This window comes from Anomalospiza imberbis, chromosome 7, assembly GCF_031753505.1.
Source record: "Anomalospiza imberbis isolate Cuckoo-Finch-1a 21T00152 chromosome 7, ASM3175350v1, whole genome shotgun sequence".
In the NCBI taxonomy this organism is placed as follows: domain Eukaryota; kingdom Metazoa; phylum Chordata; class Aves; order Passeriformes; family Viduidae; genus Anomalospiza; species Anomalospiza imberbis.
The window spans coordinates 24,806,910-24,823,303 of NC_089687.1; the positions used below are offsets into that span (position 1 = coordinate 24,806,910).

General features: G+C 44.4%; 1 protein-coding gene and 1 long non-coding RNA gene across 20 annotated transcripts in view; one reads left to right on the plus strand and one right to left on the minus strand.

Moving 5' to 3' along the window:
- Positions 1-3,129: 3,129 nt before the first annotated feature.
- On the minus strand, positions 3,130-10,931 carry LOC137477239 (uncharacterized). 2 transcript variants are annotated; one of them, XR_011000891.1, is made up of 2 exons: positions 9,818-10,931; positions 3,130-8,675 (listed from the first exon to the last, which is right to left on the minus strand). It is a non-coding gene; the product is annotated as an uncharacterized lncRNA (long non-coding RNA). The 2 variants fall into 2 exon arrangements; XR_011000890.1 differs by having other exon boundaries at positions 9,391-10,931.
- Positions 10,932-11,926: 995 nt separating this feature from the next.
- ABI2 (abl interactor 2) overlaps positions 11,927-16,394 on the plus strand; it is a 74,211-nt gene continuing 69,743 nt past the window's right edge. For 10 of the 18 annotated variants that reach the window (XM_068196086.1, XM_068196093.1, XM_068196099.1 and 7 more), the window contains exon 1: positions 11,928-12,104. In XM_068196086.1, coding sequence (XP_068052187.1) covers positions 11,988-12,104 — 117 coding nt within the window. In that variant the 5' untranslated portion in view covers positions 11,928-11,987. Of the gene's footprint in view, positions 12,105-16,394 lie in introns of all 18 variants that reach the window. The other 8 variants (XM_068196090.1, XM_068196087.1, XM_068196091.1 and 5 more) reach the window with 1 other exon arrangement.

Genomic DNA, 16,394 nt, shown 5'->3' on the forward strand with positions numbered 1-16,394 from the left:
CTTCCCCAGTTACAAGAATCAAAAATGGGAGTGATTCCATATAATTTGTTATGAATTTTCCATTAGCCTGCACCCGTAGGTTGTGCTCAGTCCGAGTTGGTGATCAAGCCTGCTATAGGAGTCCATGGCTGATGCAGGAGAAGAATGGTGGCTCAGTGTGCTGCAGAAGGCCAGTGATGAATTTGTGTTTGCTCAAAACTGCTGTCAAAAAAACCAGCCTGACTCATCAGTTAAGGAAATGTGTTGAGCATGGAGGGAAAGGAGGGTAAGGCACTCTCAGGCATTTGTAATGCACTGATGGGAGTGACACTGAGGTCACAGCCACATTGTTTGCTCAAGTCTGTAGGTTTCCATTCCTTGTTCTATGTGTGTCACTTCAGACAGCCCAACTATGGCTATTTAGTGCAACACTCGTCAGCCCAGCTGTGGATCCTTGTGCAGCAAACTCATTTTTTAGTATGGAAATGTTCATGGAATGGAGCTTTCTTAGGAAGTTTTAATCTATTTTGATTTGCAGATTGAGAATCAGTTTTCTCCCATTTCTGCCCTCACCCCTTGTCTGGCATGCACTGTCACTGGTTCTTGTTTGGCCTGGTTTCCTGAGAAAGACTTGTGTGCACCCTTCCCACTTACTTTTGGCCATTTTTCCCTTTCTCTTACAAGATCTAACTTCTGAGCCCTTGGGCCAAATCAGCTGCATTTGGCAGGGATTTGAATTCTCTACACTCTTGTGTTCCTGCAGATTTTGTGAGGAGAAGAAGGCTGAGATAAGGGAGTCTGTGCTAGCCATGTCCCCGGATCGCAGTCACAGCCACAGCAGTGTCAGTGCCAGTCGGGGAAAAGCCGGAGTCAGCAGCTGGCCTGATGGAGGTAACCAGTCTCAGGAGTCCAGGCAATAGAGCACAGGGCTTTGTCAGTGCTGCTCCACCCACACACCGAGGACATGTATGAAGTCCAGAGATGCCTTCTGCCTGTTACATGGGGGATATGGGCAAGCACTTCAACCTGTGGAAAAAAGTCTTAGTCTGGAAAGAAAGCCAAGAGCGGGAGGTTACTATAATATAGGGAATTGTTGCTTTTTATGCTTCATATTCCTGCTCTACACTAGCAAGCTGCTTTACAAAGTTGACAGGATAGCTTTGAAAAGCACAGAGAAAAGCTGTCATTTCATTCCTTAGACTCTTACTGTAGGACAGGTTTTTACTGAGAGCTGCAAACTCAGGAAAGGTAAGAGGCCAAGTGTATCTCTGTGCCTATGCAACCTGCTGCCCTCGGGAGCAGGCAGCCAGTACAGGTGGTGGGAGCAGCTAGGCCATTGCTAATGCACTTTATGGCTGGCAAAGCCTTTTACTTTTGCCCCTTGTCCTGGTGGCAGCTGGGGGGGCAGTTGTGAACAACTTTGAGCAGAGGAGGCAGTTTACTCATCTAGCCTCCCATTATCTCAAAAATATCCATGAATGCTGTTATCTCTACATTTTAATTAACATGAGCTACATAGAGAAGCACCATTGCAAATTAATATCCTATTAATAATAGTAATACCCTTCTGTTCCCAGCAGTTTAAGCATGTGCTGGCAGTGGCTGTGGCACACACCACAGAGTTTACAGCTGCATGTTTTATTTTCTGTTGTAACATGGAAAGGATGGTCTTGGGAATTTCTGTCCTACTTGCTGCAAAAGTAAATGTTGGTTATTGGGCAGGGTGGATGTTTGCTGATTTCAAGTCCCTTGGGCAGCTGTTGTGCCAGCTCCCCCACTAGCTGTGCAGTTATATGAACTTGGGGCTGTTGGCAGTCCAGTTTAGGAAAATACTCTCTCTCCCCTGCATAGTCAATTATTGACTTCCTTTTTGTGCTCAGATCCTCTTCTGGCTTCGGGGCAAAAGCAATACCTTCAGGAAAGCATAAAGGAAAATCTTCATCACTTGTGGGTTATGCTACCAGGAGGTGACACTGTTTTAATGACCATGGCAGCTCCTGTTGCTTCTTTCCACTTGTCCAAAGCAAGAACTGCTAGAAAATATTCCAGGCATTTCTCTGGAGCCTGAGAGTATGAACCCATCTTGACACCTCTTTTTAGTTCAGCTCAGGAGTGGATTTTAGTAATGACTTTCCAATTAAAAAAAGGCCTGTTTGACATCTCTTAGAATTCAATGGCAGGGTTTTGGTGGTAGCAGACAGAGGAGAGGAACTACCACATGCAGGAAAAAAAAAGACGAAGAAAACGTTCTTCACATATGGAGGGTGGGGAAGGAGACACAGTAAAGGTTTCCATGGTAACATTCCTTGAAGAGAAGTATTTTTAAATCTGTGAATTTTAGCATCAAAAACACAGTTGTGTTTCCCACAAAAAGATTTGGGGGAGGGCTGGAGTGGAAAGAATTTTTCCCCCTACTTTTCAGGTCATTCCAGTTTCTTTTACAGAGGAGCGTGCTCCCAAGATAAATGAAGTACGTGTGAGTTCTATGATCTTAATGCTCCTGTAAAGAAAGCCTTGCTTCCAAGAGGCAGGAAGCATCAGTCATAGTTCTATATCTGCTCCAACATCTTTGGCGCAAGCACTTGATCATCTCCTTAATGGAAAAAGTAGTTCAAATAAATCAATGCTAGACCAGTTAAAAGTCACAAGGACAAATCTTGCAGGATTTTACATTAAAACTAGTGTAACTTGGCACAAAATCTTAATTTTAATTGATGTACAGTTAAGTGATAGTAGTAGTGATGAGGTAGCTGAGGCCTTTTCCTTGGCCAAAAAGGAGAGGATGCAGAACTGAAAGGGCAGAGAAACCAGGTGAAAGATGTCCCTGGTGAGTGTCTTAGTTACTTTGATGACAGTGAAATTCCCTGTAGGTGGACAAATGATGCTGCAGTGACATGCAGGAAATGTTTGCTCTTGATATGGGGTATGAGTGCCTAGACCACCTCTGAATCTCTCTGAAGCTTCTCTGCTCCAGTCTCTGCAGTGCAGAGCAACTCACGGGCACTGGCACACCCTGCTCCCACCTCCCTGCTGGCATCCAGGCAGGTCAGCTCTGTCACGAGCCTGGCACATCCAATGCTGTGCCTGCTTGGCTGCCAACTTTGAAGTCTCACCAAAAAAGGCGCTTTTTTTTTTTTTTTTAACAGTTGCTTCCAATTCACTGGTGACTCAGACACTGCAGCAAGGATAAAGTGATCATCTTCCCTTTCAGAGCTTTACAGCAGAAGGCCCTGAGTATCCTCTCTAAAAGAGAGCTTGGTGAGCCCAGCCATCAACTGGATTCAGTTCTTTAATTTAACTGATGGAAAAAGATACTCCAGCAGTGCTGTGTACCTGCTAGCTCAGGGCTTGTATTTCATCAATAGACTAAATGATTCCTAAAGTACTTTGTATCCAGAAACCCTGGGGAGGGCAGGCTGGGAGGGAATGAATAGTCATGCAGAAAACAGAAAGGACGATTCACCCATTAAAGCTTTTTTCCTGACCAAACTTCCCTTGGCCATGAATCCAGGAAAGGAACAAAAATCTCTTGCAATAATAAGAGAAAAAAGTAAGTCATATTTGGCCATTTATCTTTTGGGGGGAGGGATAGGGTATCTAAAAAACCAAAATTCATACTGTTGAAAGTGTGGTAATTGGCACTTGGCAGCCATTGTTTCATATTGACCTAGACCTAATACAGAATAAGCAAGGCTTAGATCTGAAAGACTGAGAGGACTTGTCAGCTTCCCTAGATCTTCATAGATAAAACCTACCAGCAGCAGGTGCTTTGGGAGGAGTGGAGTAAGTCATGTGAGTCAACAGGAGCTGACAGGGATGCCTGCAAGAATACACCATTGCATATTATGGGAAACCAGTGGTTGCAGCCACCCCACATTCATTGATAAGCAAGATATTTGGGAGCAGAGAGAGCACTTTTTCTTCTGTTGTGCAGAATTCATACTGAATTTGACAGACTCTGCACCTGGATTTGATGTACTGTTCTAAAAGTAAGGAGCAGATTGATTGCTTGTTAACAGAATGCTCTAAATTAACCTCAGCCATGGGCCTGGTTCTGCTGTCCTTTGCATGACTGTTTGTGCTGTACAATTGCATTGAATACCATTGAGTATCCAGGATACTGGTCTGGCACAGCTGCACTGAAATTCTAGTTGTGGCTTTCAGTTGTTGGAACCCAGATTTTTGTATCTGCTTGGATGTTTGGATTTTGAATACTCCCAAACAGTCAAGCACCTACTTGACTATTTAAACACCTAGATGTCTTTGTAAGTCCAGTATTGCCATAATGCAAAGGAAAAGGAAATTTTATAGAAGTTGCCTGGCCTCTGGTTTCATATTCCATCAGTGATAAGTAGATAGAGCCTGTTGCTGTATATACACTGTAGTTCACAGCAAATGTCTTTTTCGCTTGAGGAAGCTTGATGGTGATTTTTACATAGTAAAGATGAAAATACTGCAAACATACATCATGCATTAGCCTTTATACATTTTATAGCTGTACTGTTCCAGTGGGGCAAACTGAGCTGAGCAATCACATTTTCTCAATTACCTTCAAGAACTGGAAATCCTTATCACCTCTGTGTTTCTTTCTCCCATTACTGCTGCACTGGTCTTGAAATTGTCACCAGAGCTAAAAATCCCCATTCTGTAAATGAAACTGTGATTTCAAAAAATTTTACAGTACAGTCTCCTCATAAAACCCCACAAGTCTTTTGCTGATGTGACTCACTCAATTACTCATGTGGGCAGACGTTCAGATAATAAAAGTGGTTAATGGAAAGCTGTGAGAAAAACTGCTGGTTCTTGAGGAGGCAGCGAGGGGGAATGTACTGTGGGTATTTTATCCTAAGAGCTGCTGAATTCACTGAGCTCCCAGTCATTTTTTTAAGATAAGGATTTCTCCATTCTGCTTTTTCCTTTGTATAAAAACAGCTTGAAATATCAGATTGGCAACAGAGAAGCAATAGCACTCCATCTGTATCTGTTTGCTCTTCTGCTCCTCTTCCTACATATTAGAGATGATAGCCAGTCTGTGCCCTGGAATAATCCCTTTATCCTAGTGATGTACATACCTAAACAACAGTATTCTAATGAGCTCTGGCTTTCTGAATCAAGGAGCACAACTAACAAGTGGCTAAGCAAGCTCTTTCGCTGGAGGTGTCACATATACTGACAAGGATCATATTTTTCTGGAATTAATAAAATTTTAGAGGTTTGGCCTTGAGATTTGGTTTGCCATAGGTCAGGAAATACATCTAGAAAACAGGTTTCAATGACATTTCAGTGAGTGCACATTAGAGGAATATGGCACCTTTTGAAGTTCATGAGGCAGAAAAGTGTGGAAAAGTAGTAAGGTAGCTGTTGGATGTGAGAACTCCACTCTCTGATGAAGTTATACATGCGTGCTGGCTTCAAAGAGACTTAGAGTTAAGCCAGAACTGGAACTGGTGTAAGTGGATGAACTGATTAGAGCTAAGGGCTAGCTGGCATTTACAGAAATTAACTTTTGGTTGTGTGGTTTGCAGAAATTAACTTTTGGTTGTGTGGCTCTGAGGCTGATAGATTTTGGGGAATGTGCTACTGCACTTGCTGTGTGAGCCCATTCCAACAACAGTGCTGGATATAGAAAGAGAGGAAATGAAGATATGCTCATTTTTGATACAAGATGAGCTGTGAGGGAGACTATGGTTTGACTTGTAAAATAGAGCTTCTGGCACAGAGAAGCAGTGCATGGATGTTGAGGCTCTGGACCAGAGAAAGTAAGCTGTCAGATTATATTTAGTGACTGCATGCTGCAGGACGGCACAGAGAAGGAAGGAGGGGAATGATTGTATAGCTTAGCCCCATGGGTAGTGAGCACACAGAGCAGGGAATGAGGCTGCTAAGAGAGGATGAATTGCCTCAGTGTTCCTGATTCAAATAAATCTCTATGTGAGCCCAGGCATCTGCACAGACTTGTATGATTACTTTGATTATCAGAGTTGAGCTTTATTTATCCATCAGTAATACCCCAGACTCTCATTAGGTGAAGAGTGACCAACCTGTGGCCTTCCAGCCGTTCTCCTCTGCTCTCACCCTAGGGATGTCTCCTGCAGCAATCCCATTCCTAGCTGGGGAAGCAGTAGTCTGAGAGGGGCTCTTGAAACCAATGTCCTAAGCTGCTGTACAGCCCAGCTGCACACCCAGCTCAGTCCTAACCCACTAGAATCTTGTTAGCTAAGGCTGGCATCTGCAAAATAGGTTAGGTTACCCTGTTCCATTTGAATTTGGGAGTGTGAATCCTCTGTTGTGTTTTCTGGAAAGCCCAGTCCTAAACAGATGAAGATGGAAAAAATATCCTTATACCTGTATGAGACAGATCAAACCTTGCATGCTGACGTGTGGCAGTCATTCGCATCCTGTCGTATACTCAGGGTGCAGAGATTGTGACTTTGACTAGTTTACAGCAGGATGGGTACAGCTTAGGTTCTTAACTCTTTCCTGCTAAAAGCTCACTTGTATGATTCAGAGATGCTTTTGCCTTTGAAATAAATAAGGCCTTTAAGCTCCCTCTCCGAGGAGACATGTGGGGAGGCCTGGCTGCCTTCTGTGCATAAATATTTCTGCCAAACTGGATTCAGACTCAGGTGGGTGAAACGACTGCACCCATGGGGAGCCATCAGCCTCCACCTCCTGTTAGGCAGTACTGCATCACTGAGATTTGTGTTGTTGCCATACTGTCAAAATTAGCTCTGGGTGAGAGAAAGGGCTGAAATGCTCCTGTATGTTCACCAAGCAGGAGGACAGAGAAGTTGGGGGAAGGAGGGAGATGCAGACTGTAACAGTGAAGAGAAGCTATGCAAGGAGAAGCTGCCTTCACAGCCTTGAGAAAGGGGATTACTTGTCCCCAGATGTGTGATAGAAGGAGGAAAGATGACTTCAAAGGTGTGATTAATTATGCTTCCTATGCAAGGGAGTTATGCTAGTTACAGAAACATCACACATTGAGTTTGGTGGCTCCAAAAATATGCAAGGTCATAAAATATTTTTAAAGTGGTTTATGTGGTAAAAGCAGGATTACAAACAGAAGAGGATTAGAAAAGCTCCAAGGGGCAAGTTCCTGGAGTTACACAAGTACCTAAAAATCTGAACTTTAAATTCAGGAAGAAACAAAGACCTCAAAGAATGGTTCTGACTGTTGCAGCTGCTGCAGACCAAACTTGAAAATGTGAAAAAAGCATCAGTAGGTCAATAATAGTGAACCAGAATCAATAGTTCAGAGAGGATGAATTTTTGTTGTATGTGCTGTACTGGAGCATTAACTACCCTTCACTGGTTCAGTGACCATATCAGACCTTACCTGGCGGATGCCACAGGGTCAGAATAGACTGGGAAAGGACTGGCAGTTGGTCTGGGTTAGCATCTTAGAGAAGGAATACCAGCAGGAAAAAAATAAATTAGAGCTGTTCTTTCCTCCCCTGTTCCCTGAATGCTTGTTGTTTGATCCCTTGGAAGGGAACTGATGAGCAACTATGCTTTGTGCTGGCCTCTCTTTGAGACCATTTGTTACTTGTTTTCTTTTAATGTCTGAAATGTTAGATAATTTTTCCTATTTGGCTTGACCTCTTCTTTCCTTTCCTCCCCTTGTACTGGCTCTGTTTTCACACAGTGCTCTGTTGAAAGTAAGTTCAGCAGAAAACTAGAAAAAAGCTTGGGATTTGGAATAAGATGTGCCCTCAAACAGATGGTCTGAATCTCTGCAACATGTCCTGCTCCTCTCTGGAGGTGTGTGAGGTATCAGATGTCAATTGTGCACTAGGTGGTTCTGAAATAGCAATGTTAGGGCAAACACTTCCATGAGATGGAAGCTACTCCATCGGTCACCTCCGGTACCTTTGTGCAACCAGCCTTTTACCCAGCAGCAGTTTCTCATAAGCAGAGAGGTTATCTGTGGTTATAATCTTGATTGCCCAGCAAATTGCTAAATGCCTGAGGAAGCAGGAGGAGAATGTGCAGCTTCAGGGTGTGTGGGTTTTTCAGTCTGGTTTACAGTGAGCACTGGAGGTTGAGTGTTTAAGATGCCTCGGGATCCTGACACCATTTGTTGCAGTATTAGACTGCTGCATTCTATGCTGGGAAGCAACCCCAGCATTCTGGAATAGCCATGGGAGTTCAATAAACTGCTGCTTGCTCCAGAAGCTTTGGACTATGAGACTGGCAAAGAGTGGCTATCCAGGCAGAGGCAGACCCAAACACTATGTGAAGCAAGCGTGAAGACTATGTCCCTGTTGGGGGAGTGAAGGTACATGCTTCAGTTACAGACTATTTTCTTCAATTGCCCAATTTTCCTTCCCTCCCTCACCCCTGCAGTAAATGCTACCTTCCTCCTAAAGGGCATGGGCCTATATATATATATATATATATATATATATCATCAGTACACATGACCAGAACTTTGGTACCAGAGTCCTTTCTCCTTTACCCAGCTGCAAATCTGCTCAGCTCCATGTGATGCAGCAGCACAGGGATTTTCAGCTTTTGTTCTGCTGTTTACAAAGAGTGAAAAGATAAAAGGAAAAATGGTCATAAAACTAGAGCACAGTTATATAAAGGAGTGAACTGAAAACCTGCAGCAGGATCTATCCAAGATCTGACCTGGTCATCTGTCCAAAGATGATGTTTACTTGCACCCCTTATGTGATGTGCTGTTCAGTTCTCTGTAAAGCAACAAAAATGGAAGAGACTTTGATTGTGATTTCTTACTGTGTGCAAAACATAGCTGGCCTTTGAGGTACCCCATTATTACTTTTCTCTAATAAAGAATTGATGATTCAAACTGTACGTGTGGGACACCCATGCAGAGTGCTCAGCTGCAGGATTGCATGTCACCAATGGGTTGGCTCATCTGTGCAAATTTTTGTGACGAGGGGACTCCCTTGGGTGATTGGCAGGGCTAAAACCCTGACATGGAAGAGAAGTTAGAAGAATAGTGGTTTCCCTGTGCTTTTGGATCTTGATCTCCAATTTAAAGTCTCTGGACTGCTTGCCTTTCTATTTTTGGTGACTATTTGAATGGCATCTTTAGGTGAAAAATGTGTTTGTTTCTCAGTATTGAAGATATTGATATAAGGGAAAATAGGATTGAAAAAAAAGGAGAAGTTAAAGTGTGTAATAAATTAGGGCTGAGGAAATATAAAAACTTAAAATTAGTTTAGCACATCACTTGACAGATGGGAAGTAATTTATGTAAATTTAGGGAAGTGGTAGTTGGATTCAGTTGATCTAATTTAAACACTATTTCTAAGTATTTTTTGTATGTATACAGAGGATTATAGGATGGCCATTATTCTGACAGAAGGGCTCTTCATGCTTAAATTTAAATCCATAAATGAGTACCCTATTAAAATGTAAACATGCTGTGATAACAAGCACCTGATTATGCAGACAGGTTAGTCCAGCTACTCTGGTGAACAGCTGTGTGCATGTATTTCAGATAATGCTTTTTCTTGCACCCGAAGAACCACAGGCAGAGCCCTTGAGAGGTCAAGAGGTGCCTGACCCACAGGTGGGAGCTGCCTGTAAAGAGGCTTGCTGATGTTGAGTGCAGATCTGAGAGCAGATGGGCTCTCAGAGGTTCCCACTGAAAGCAGGCCCTGGTGGCACCCAAGGGCACAGAGAGAAGATGACACAATTAACAATTCCCCCTCCCTACACTCTGGTGCTGCTAATCCAAGTTTAAACTCTGAACAGCATCTTTGGAGAACCTTCTCCTATGGATTTTGACAGCTCTCTCCTTTTGCCAAGAGAAAGATCATGTAGGTTTACTGGGGAGCTGCCAAATGACAGCTTGACTTCACACCTGAGAAGCAAATGAATGAGGAGAGAAGGAAAGCCTCAGCCTGCCTCCAGCCTGGCACAAACACAAAGAGCCTTGGAAGCATGGGCATGAGCAACCCTGGAGCTGCAACAGCAGCAGCAGATGTGACACAAGCAGAATCCAAGCTGAAGCTGCAGTGGAGGAGGGAGCATGGGGCCTGTTACCAAACTGCAAAAGCATTATCCATCAGCTGCACACGCTGGGGAGCGGTGGAGGCCTGGCCATGGATGATTCTTGGAGGTGTGGGATAAGGCTTGGAGCTCTACACTGTACAGCAGCCTTCTTGAGTTGATTTGGCTGGCTTTCCTTCCTTGAGCCATTGCAGAAAAGACCACTCTCTCAAGACATGCATTAACAATCAGCAGGGCAGCTGACAGCCATGATTCATTTTTAACTATCCCAAACCCAGTATTTTTGGATGTGTAACTCATGGTTTATAAACTGTGGGTAGAGGGCACCAAGAATGAGGCTGCATGACACCTCTTTGCTCCTTGTGGGTTTAGGGCAGAATGCCAGACTGCTGTGGAGAACTGCAGGCAGCCTGACTCCACGGGTGTTCAGGGACAGCGCAGGTGCTCGTGAGCAGTCGCCTCTCCTCCCACAAGCATCACGGTGAGGTGTCTCTGGCAGGGTATTCTGTGGTTCACAAGCCTTTTTGTGAGAGTAAGACTATTACAGCTACAAATTGCCCTTGGCTCTCTAACTGCTTGTAGAAAAGTAGTTGAAGTTGTGAATTTCAGACCACATTTTAAAATGGGAGAAAAATGCTTTGCATATGAGGGTTTTTTCACCAATACGATGAACACTGTGCCTGACTCATCCTTCACATGGGATAACTAAGCAAGCCAAGAAGAAATGACCCTCAGGGCAGGGATTTCTGTATAATTTTTGTTTCAAGGGAAGAAGTTTTCAAGGACTGGCCCCAAAGACTACGAGTTTGTTGCCTGACCCCACCAGGTGTTTGCAGTCTGCAATTCTAGAAGTCAGGCATATCTAGCTGGATGCCTTTGCAGCAGCAATCAAAGCCAAAGAACTGTTGCTGTAGGACCAGACTGATGCCCAGGTCCTGCAGTGCTGGCTGTTCTCTGGCCAGCTCCCGAAGTGCCTGTAGGGTGAGCGCTGGGAAAGCGCCAGGCTCTTCTACCAGCGCTCCGGGCTGCACTACACAGGCAGCAAGAGCTTTGTGGAGCCTCACGGGAACAAGAGGTGAGCCATCACAGCTGCAGCTCGTTTCAAAGGGACAAATGAGCTCTCCTGCAGAAAGCTGGGATGCTTCTGCCGAGAGGGCTGGTTGGTTGGAGTTTTTTTTTTGCGGGAGAAAGGTTACTTCCTTCAGGTGGAGGAATTGAGTGGGAAAGCCTTGCACACTCCTCGAAGGGTGGACATTTTCATCACAATTCTAGAGTGACTTCCCTGGGTCATAAAGGACGTCAGTGTTGAAGCCAGGAACCGACCGAACAGACCTAACTAATGGCCTCGGTGCAGTGCTTCAGCCACGAGGCCGCCCGTCCTCTGTTTCTGCTGACCCTTCATTATGTGCTTTTTTGGCAAGGCTGGAAAGCTGGGAGTTCAGCCTTCCTCACGGCCCTGCAGAACAGCTTTTCGGAGAGGATCCACACAGAGGACACATCCTGTTCTTCCTGCGGCGATCAGAAGAGCCGCCCAGGAGCAGGAGGGCCTGGCGCTCACAGGGCACACGGAGCCCCCCAGGGGTACGGACCGGTGGCCGCTGCCCCGTGCTCTGCAGGACGCCTTGCCAGCAACCCGCCATCGAGTGAATTAAGGCAAAAGGATTTCAAAGGAAGCCACGAGTGGCCGAAAGGAGCACAGCGCAGCGACCGACGCTCGCCCGGACAGCGGCCCCGGCGCCGGCCGCGCGCCCCTCCCCCGCTCCCGCCGGAAACGCCCCCCGCGCGCTGCCGGCGCGGAAGTGGGCGCGCGGGGGGCCGCGAGGAGCGGCGCATGCGCAGGAGGCGGCGCGCGGCCGCGCCCCGCCCCCGCCGCGGTGGGGGTCTGGCGCGCGCTCCGTGCGCGCGGCGCGAGGCCGGGCCCGGGCGGCGGGCGCGGAGCCCGGGGGGCGGGAGGAGCGCGCGGAGCGGGAGCGGGGCGAGGGGCGCTCGGTGGGTGGGTCGGTCGGTGGGAGGATGTGAAGATGGCGGAGCTGCAGATGCTGCTGGAGGAGGAGATCCCGGGGGGGCGCCGGGCCCTGTTCGACAGCTACACGAACCTGGAGCGGGTGGCCGAGTACTGCGAGACCAACTACATCCAGGTGCGCGCGGGCCGGGCAGGGGCGCGCCCTCACGGCCGTGCCCGCGGGGCTGCCCCGCTCGCCGGCTCCGCGGCGGGCGGGCAGCGCCGGCTGCTGCAGCCTGGGCAGGGGGGGGAAGCTGCTTCACCTCCAGCCTGAACTGCCCCTGCGTGACGAGGCTCTTAAATATGTAATTGATTCCTGAATTGAATTGCTTCCACTTTGTGAGTGAATATTTATTCCAGATCGTGTCTCTGACCCCCCTTTTCGTTCCCTCCGCAAATTCTGGTCTGCTTTGCTGCCGGCGCCGAGGTGATATGATAAACCGAGGGCACGGCTGGCTCCTGCAAATACAGTGTTGATGCCTTTTAATTTCGAGCAGAATGACATAGGCTTTAGTAGAGTTACGTCTCTCCGTTTGTATTTCCCTTCTCGAGCAGGACTGTGGAATTCCATTGGAAGGGCAGCTACCAAGTGGTAGGTGCAGGATGGAAGCGTGATGTAGTAGAGCTGGTACAGAATTAGGGAGAAAGAGATCAAGTGCAAGTTGCTACCGCATAGTGTGGTTTTTGCGGTGACTGCTCTAAAGCCAGCCTGGTGTTAGGACTCTGCTTTTTTCATTTCTCTTTCTAGTGGAAACAAAGGCAAAATTCTCGGTTTAATTTGATAGTCATAATAGGGCCAAATGAAAACTATGCCCCCAAACACAAGATACCCTAAGACATATCTGAGTGTGCAGTAGAGAAAGGTGGGGGGGGATGATGTGGATTTGTGGTGTCAGTGTTGAGACAATTCCAAAGTGTCCCAGAATTGTTTTTGAATTCAGTCCCCGAAGGGCAGAGTGCTTGTGTACTTCCAGAGGGCAGCTGGCGATGAGATCTGTGCTGAGACTGTTCTGTCAGTGAAAATGGGAGAGACTTTAACCAGAGGCAGAGAATACTTAGAATGTCCCTGTAAAAAAGCTCTCACTGATTTTGTTGAACTGATGAATGACCAACTGTTCTTTAGAGAGAAGACTTCACATATTTTGGGTCATTTACAAAACAGGTCAATTACAGTAAAATGATATAGATGTATTTTATTATGTAATAACACTTCTGATGTTGAATTAGTGTGACTTAGAGTTTTTAAGAGACATGTTGAAATATTTACTTACAGTTACAACCTGACATACATGTGTTTAAATTTTTAAATTTCTGCTCTTTTGAGAAGTGATTTTTCTGGAATATGGGAGAGGGGCATTGAAAGGCAGAACCAAATAGGAAGAACTGCATGTAGTTGGGTTTTTTCCCTTTGACTTTTTTTTTTTATTCTTTGTATAAATCAAAGTTTGTGAATCTCTATGGAACAAATCCACTTTTAATGTCTTAATGAAAACTTCAGAAGAGGACTCCATGCTGTTTTGTGCAAATAGAGAATGAAAAAAGATGGTTGTTGCCCCAGACAGCACACAGTCCATAAGGACAGTCTAGAATCACAGGAGATGGATACAGACAGATGGTGAATGAAGGAAAAGAATGAGGCACTCTTGGTCAGCTGGATGGATTCTGACCACCACACAGCAATATCCTGACTGTTGGCAATTTATCCAAGCATCATGACAGCACAGAGCTTTAAGAGGGAAGTGAGAATTAAAGAATGAAACTGTGTTGTGAGCATTGACTATGAGGTGCAGTATGGGTCACAGCATCAACATGCTTAAATTTTTAAGGAAGTGGGGAATGGAGACATCAGCCAGGCAAAAGGCTCTGGCTTTTGTAATGCTCTGAGGCATGACAGGGTGGGTTTGTTGTGGAGCAGAGGTTCAGTGTGAGGGGATTCTGGATTTAGTGTCCTAGTAACAAATCTGTCAGTGAGCTTGCCCCACCTTCACAATGCCAGAGCTATGTAAACTGCTGCACCAGATCGCTATAAAAAGGTGATTTTTTTTTTTCTTCTCTGCAGGAGGGGAATAGATTAATGGGAATAACTATTGGTTAATTGGATATTTGTGGTTTTGCTTCTAATAATGTTTATTATTCCAAAGTTGATATGTCTGAAAGAAATCCAAATTATGTTCAAAATAGTAGCCTTGAATTTTTGGGGAAGATGGGTTTGTAAATGCTCTGAAATGTGTGGAAGAATAATCATTCAGAAAGTCACGTAATGAAGATGAACTAATTCTACTGTAATCCTGTAGTATTTCACTGCTGACAGAAGATTTGTTGTGGATAATCTTGAGATTTAGGAGAGGCTCAGAATGTGACTGAGACCTGAAGTTTATTTGTAGGCTGGTAGGTGCTTTGGTGATGGGAACATTGAAGGCCCTTCACTGGTCTGTATTATCTCTTTCAGTAGCCAATCCACTCCCTTCCTGTGCCAATTGCTGCTTTGAAGTTTTATTGTGCAGTACAAAAACTGTTGCAAAAGCCAGTGAGCCACAGGCCGGTGTAACAGAATTTGTTCAGTGCTAGATTGAATGCGTTTTTTCCTCTTCCCCCCACCTAGCAACATAATTGCTGCTTCAAAATAATTAAAATGTAATCTCATACATGAGGAAATTGCTAGTTCGTAGTAGTTGAGCTGTGGCAATTGCTACTCATTTGACTTCTGCTTATGAAATGAAAAATCTGTTCTTAAAAATTTTGTCAGTGTTTCTCCAAATTATGATTGATACATAGCTCGATGACTTTAGCAACAGGGAATGTTACATAAAATGTTATCCTTCCCTTGAGTCTGTTATATGGTAGTGTATCAGAGAACATTAGCTTTAAATTTTGTGGAAAATTACAGGAAATACAGCAAATATATAGTAAATGAACCTGCAGCAGTGAAAATAAAGACTGCTGTTTGGAGGAAAAAAGTTTCTTCATGTCAAAAACATTTATTCTTCTAATAGCTTGGAGAAATCATTCAGTTTTTTTATGTCATGCTGCTTCTTAAAGAGAAGGGGAAGAAAAGCTTTTTGTTTAGGAGGATATTTGTGTGGTATCTGACACAGTGTCAATCATTGTGTTAAATTTTATATGGTCTGTTCAGTGCTTTATGTACTAGTGCTGTGTCCTCTGTTACAAGTTCAGTCTCAGTCTAAACGTGCAACAGAATAATTCTATAAAATCAGATTTTTTTATGTACTTGGTATTTGCAGTCTACATTGATTTATCTGGTCTTTCATAAAAACCAGATAATAGTTATATTGGGCAGTGTGCTGTGTTTACAAAGTTTTCATATTCCTGCTTAATTTTGTTCAAGAGTATCAAAAAGAAGATTGCTACTTATGATAGTGTAAGTAACAAGACCATACAGTTACATGACTTGCACATCTTGTTACTGCAATACTGACATAAATTCCAACACTGGCTTGCCCTGTTAAGTTTCTTTGAGCTTCTCCTGTATAAGTCTATTCTGAAATAATCTTTTGTTTCTCATTATCACTGCTCTTTTTAAAAAACAGCTTTTTGTTTTGTGCAGTGCATGGAGCTTTCTAGAGTAACTGAATGCTTGTGTCTGTAACTCTTTGTTGAAAGAGCCAGAAAAAATTACCAGGTGGAGACATTTCAACCTGTAAGTGTCTGGTGTGCAGAGATTTGAGGTGGAGGGAGGTCCCTCCCCCACAGCATGCAGAACTGAGTGAAAAGCCAAGCTTCTGTGCTCTGCCCAGCCTTCAGAAGTGAACCTCTGATTTCTCTGATCCAGCTGTGTTGGCTGGATTCTTCTAAAAGGCTCTGTATTTTTTAGTTATTCAATATTATTATGCTTTACTTGTCAGCTCTAGAGACTGAAAAGGAAGAGCTTATGATTTTCCTCCCTTCATAGCCTTCATGTTGCCATCACTGTTTGCATTTTATATACAGAAACAGTCTTCTGGTGTTTGTGAGGGGTAGGGTAGTAAGAAGATTTTTATTCTTGTTCTTAGTAATCAATCCATCCTGCTGATTATTAGAAATAACCTGCTTTCATTCCTGCAGATAGCTTTATTTAACTAGACATAAAGGTGAAAACTACTTGTTTCTTGGTAATTTTACTACAGTCCATAGATCAGTGAGTTTCATAGTTGCTTTCCACATATCTATTATTTTTACTTAGATCTCATAAGCAAACCCAAGTGGCTGTAGATTTGGAAGCATCTTCAGTAGGCTGAGCGAGAGAATAAGGCATCTATTAGCATATTAGTTTTAAATTATAGGAATGGTGATCTTTACAAACAGCAACTTAATGGTTACAGCTTTAGTAATTGGAAATTTCCATGGAGTTGCTTGTAATGACTGGTACCCGTATATAACTTGTGCAATTATACAGGGAATTGCAGGAATTATGGTTTATAAACAAGTT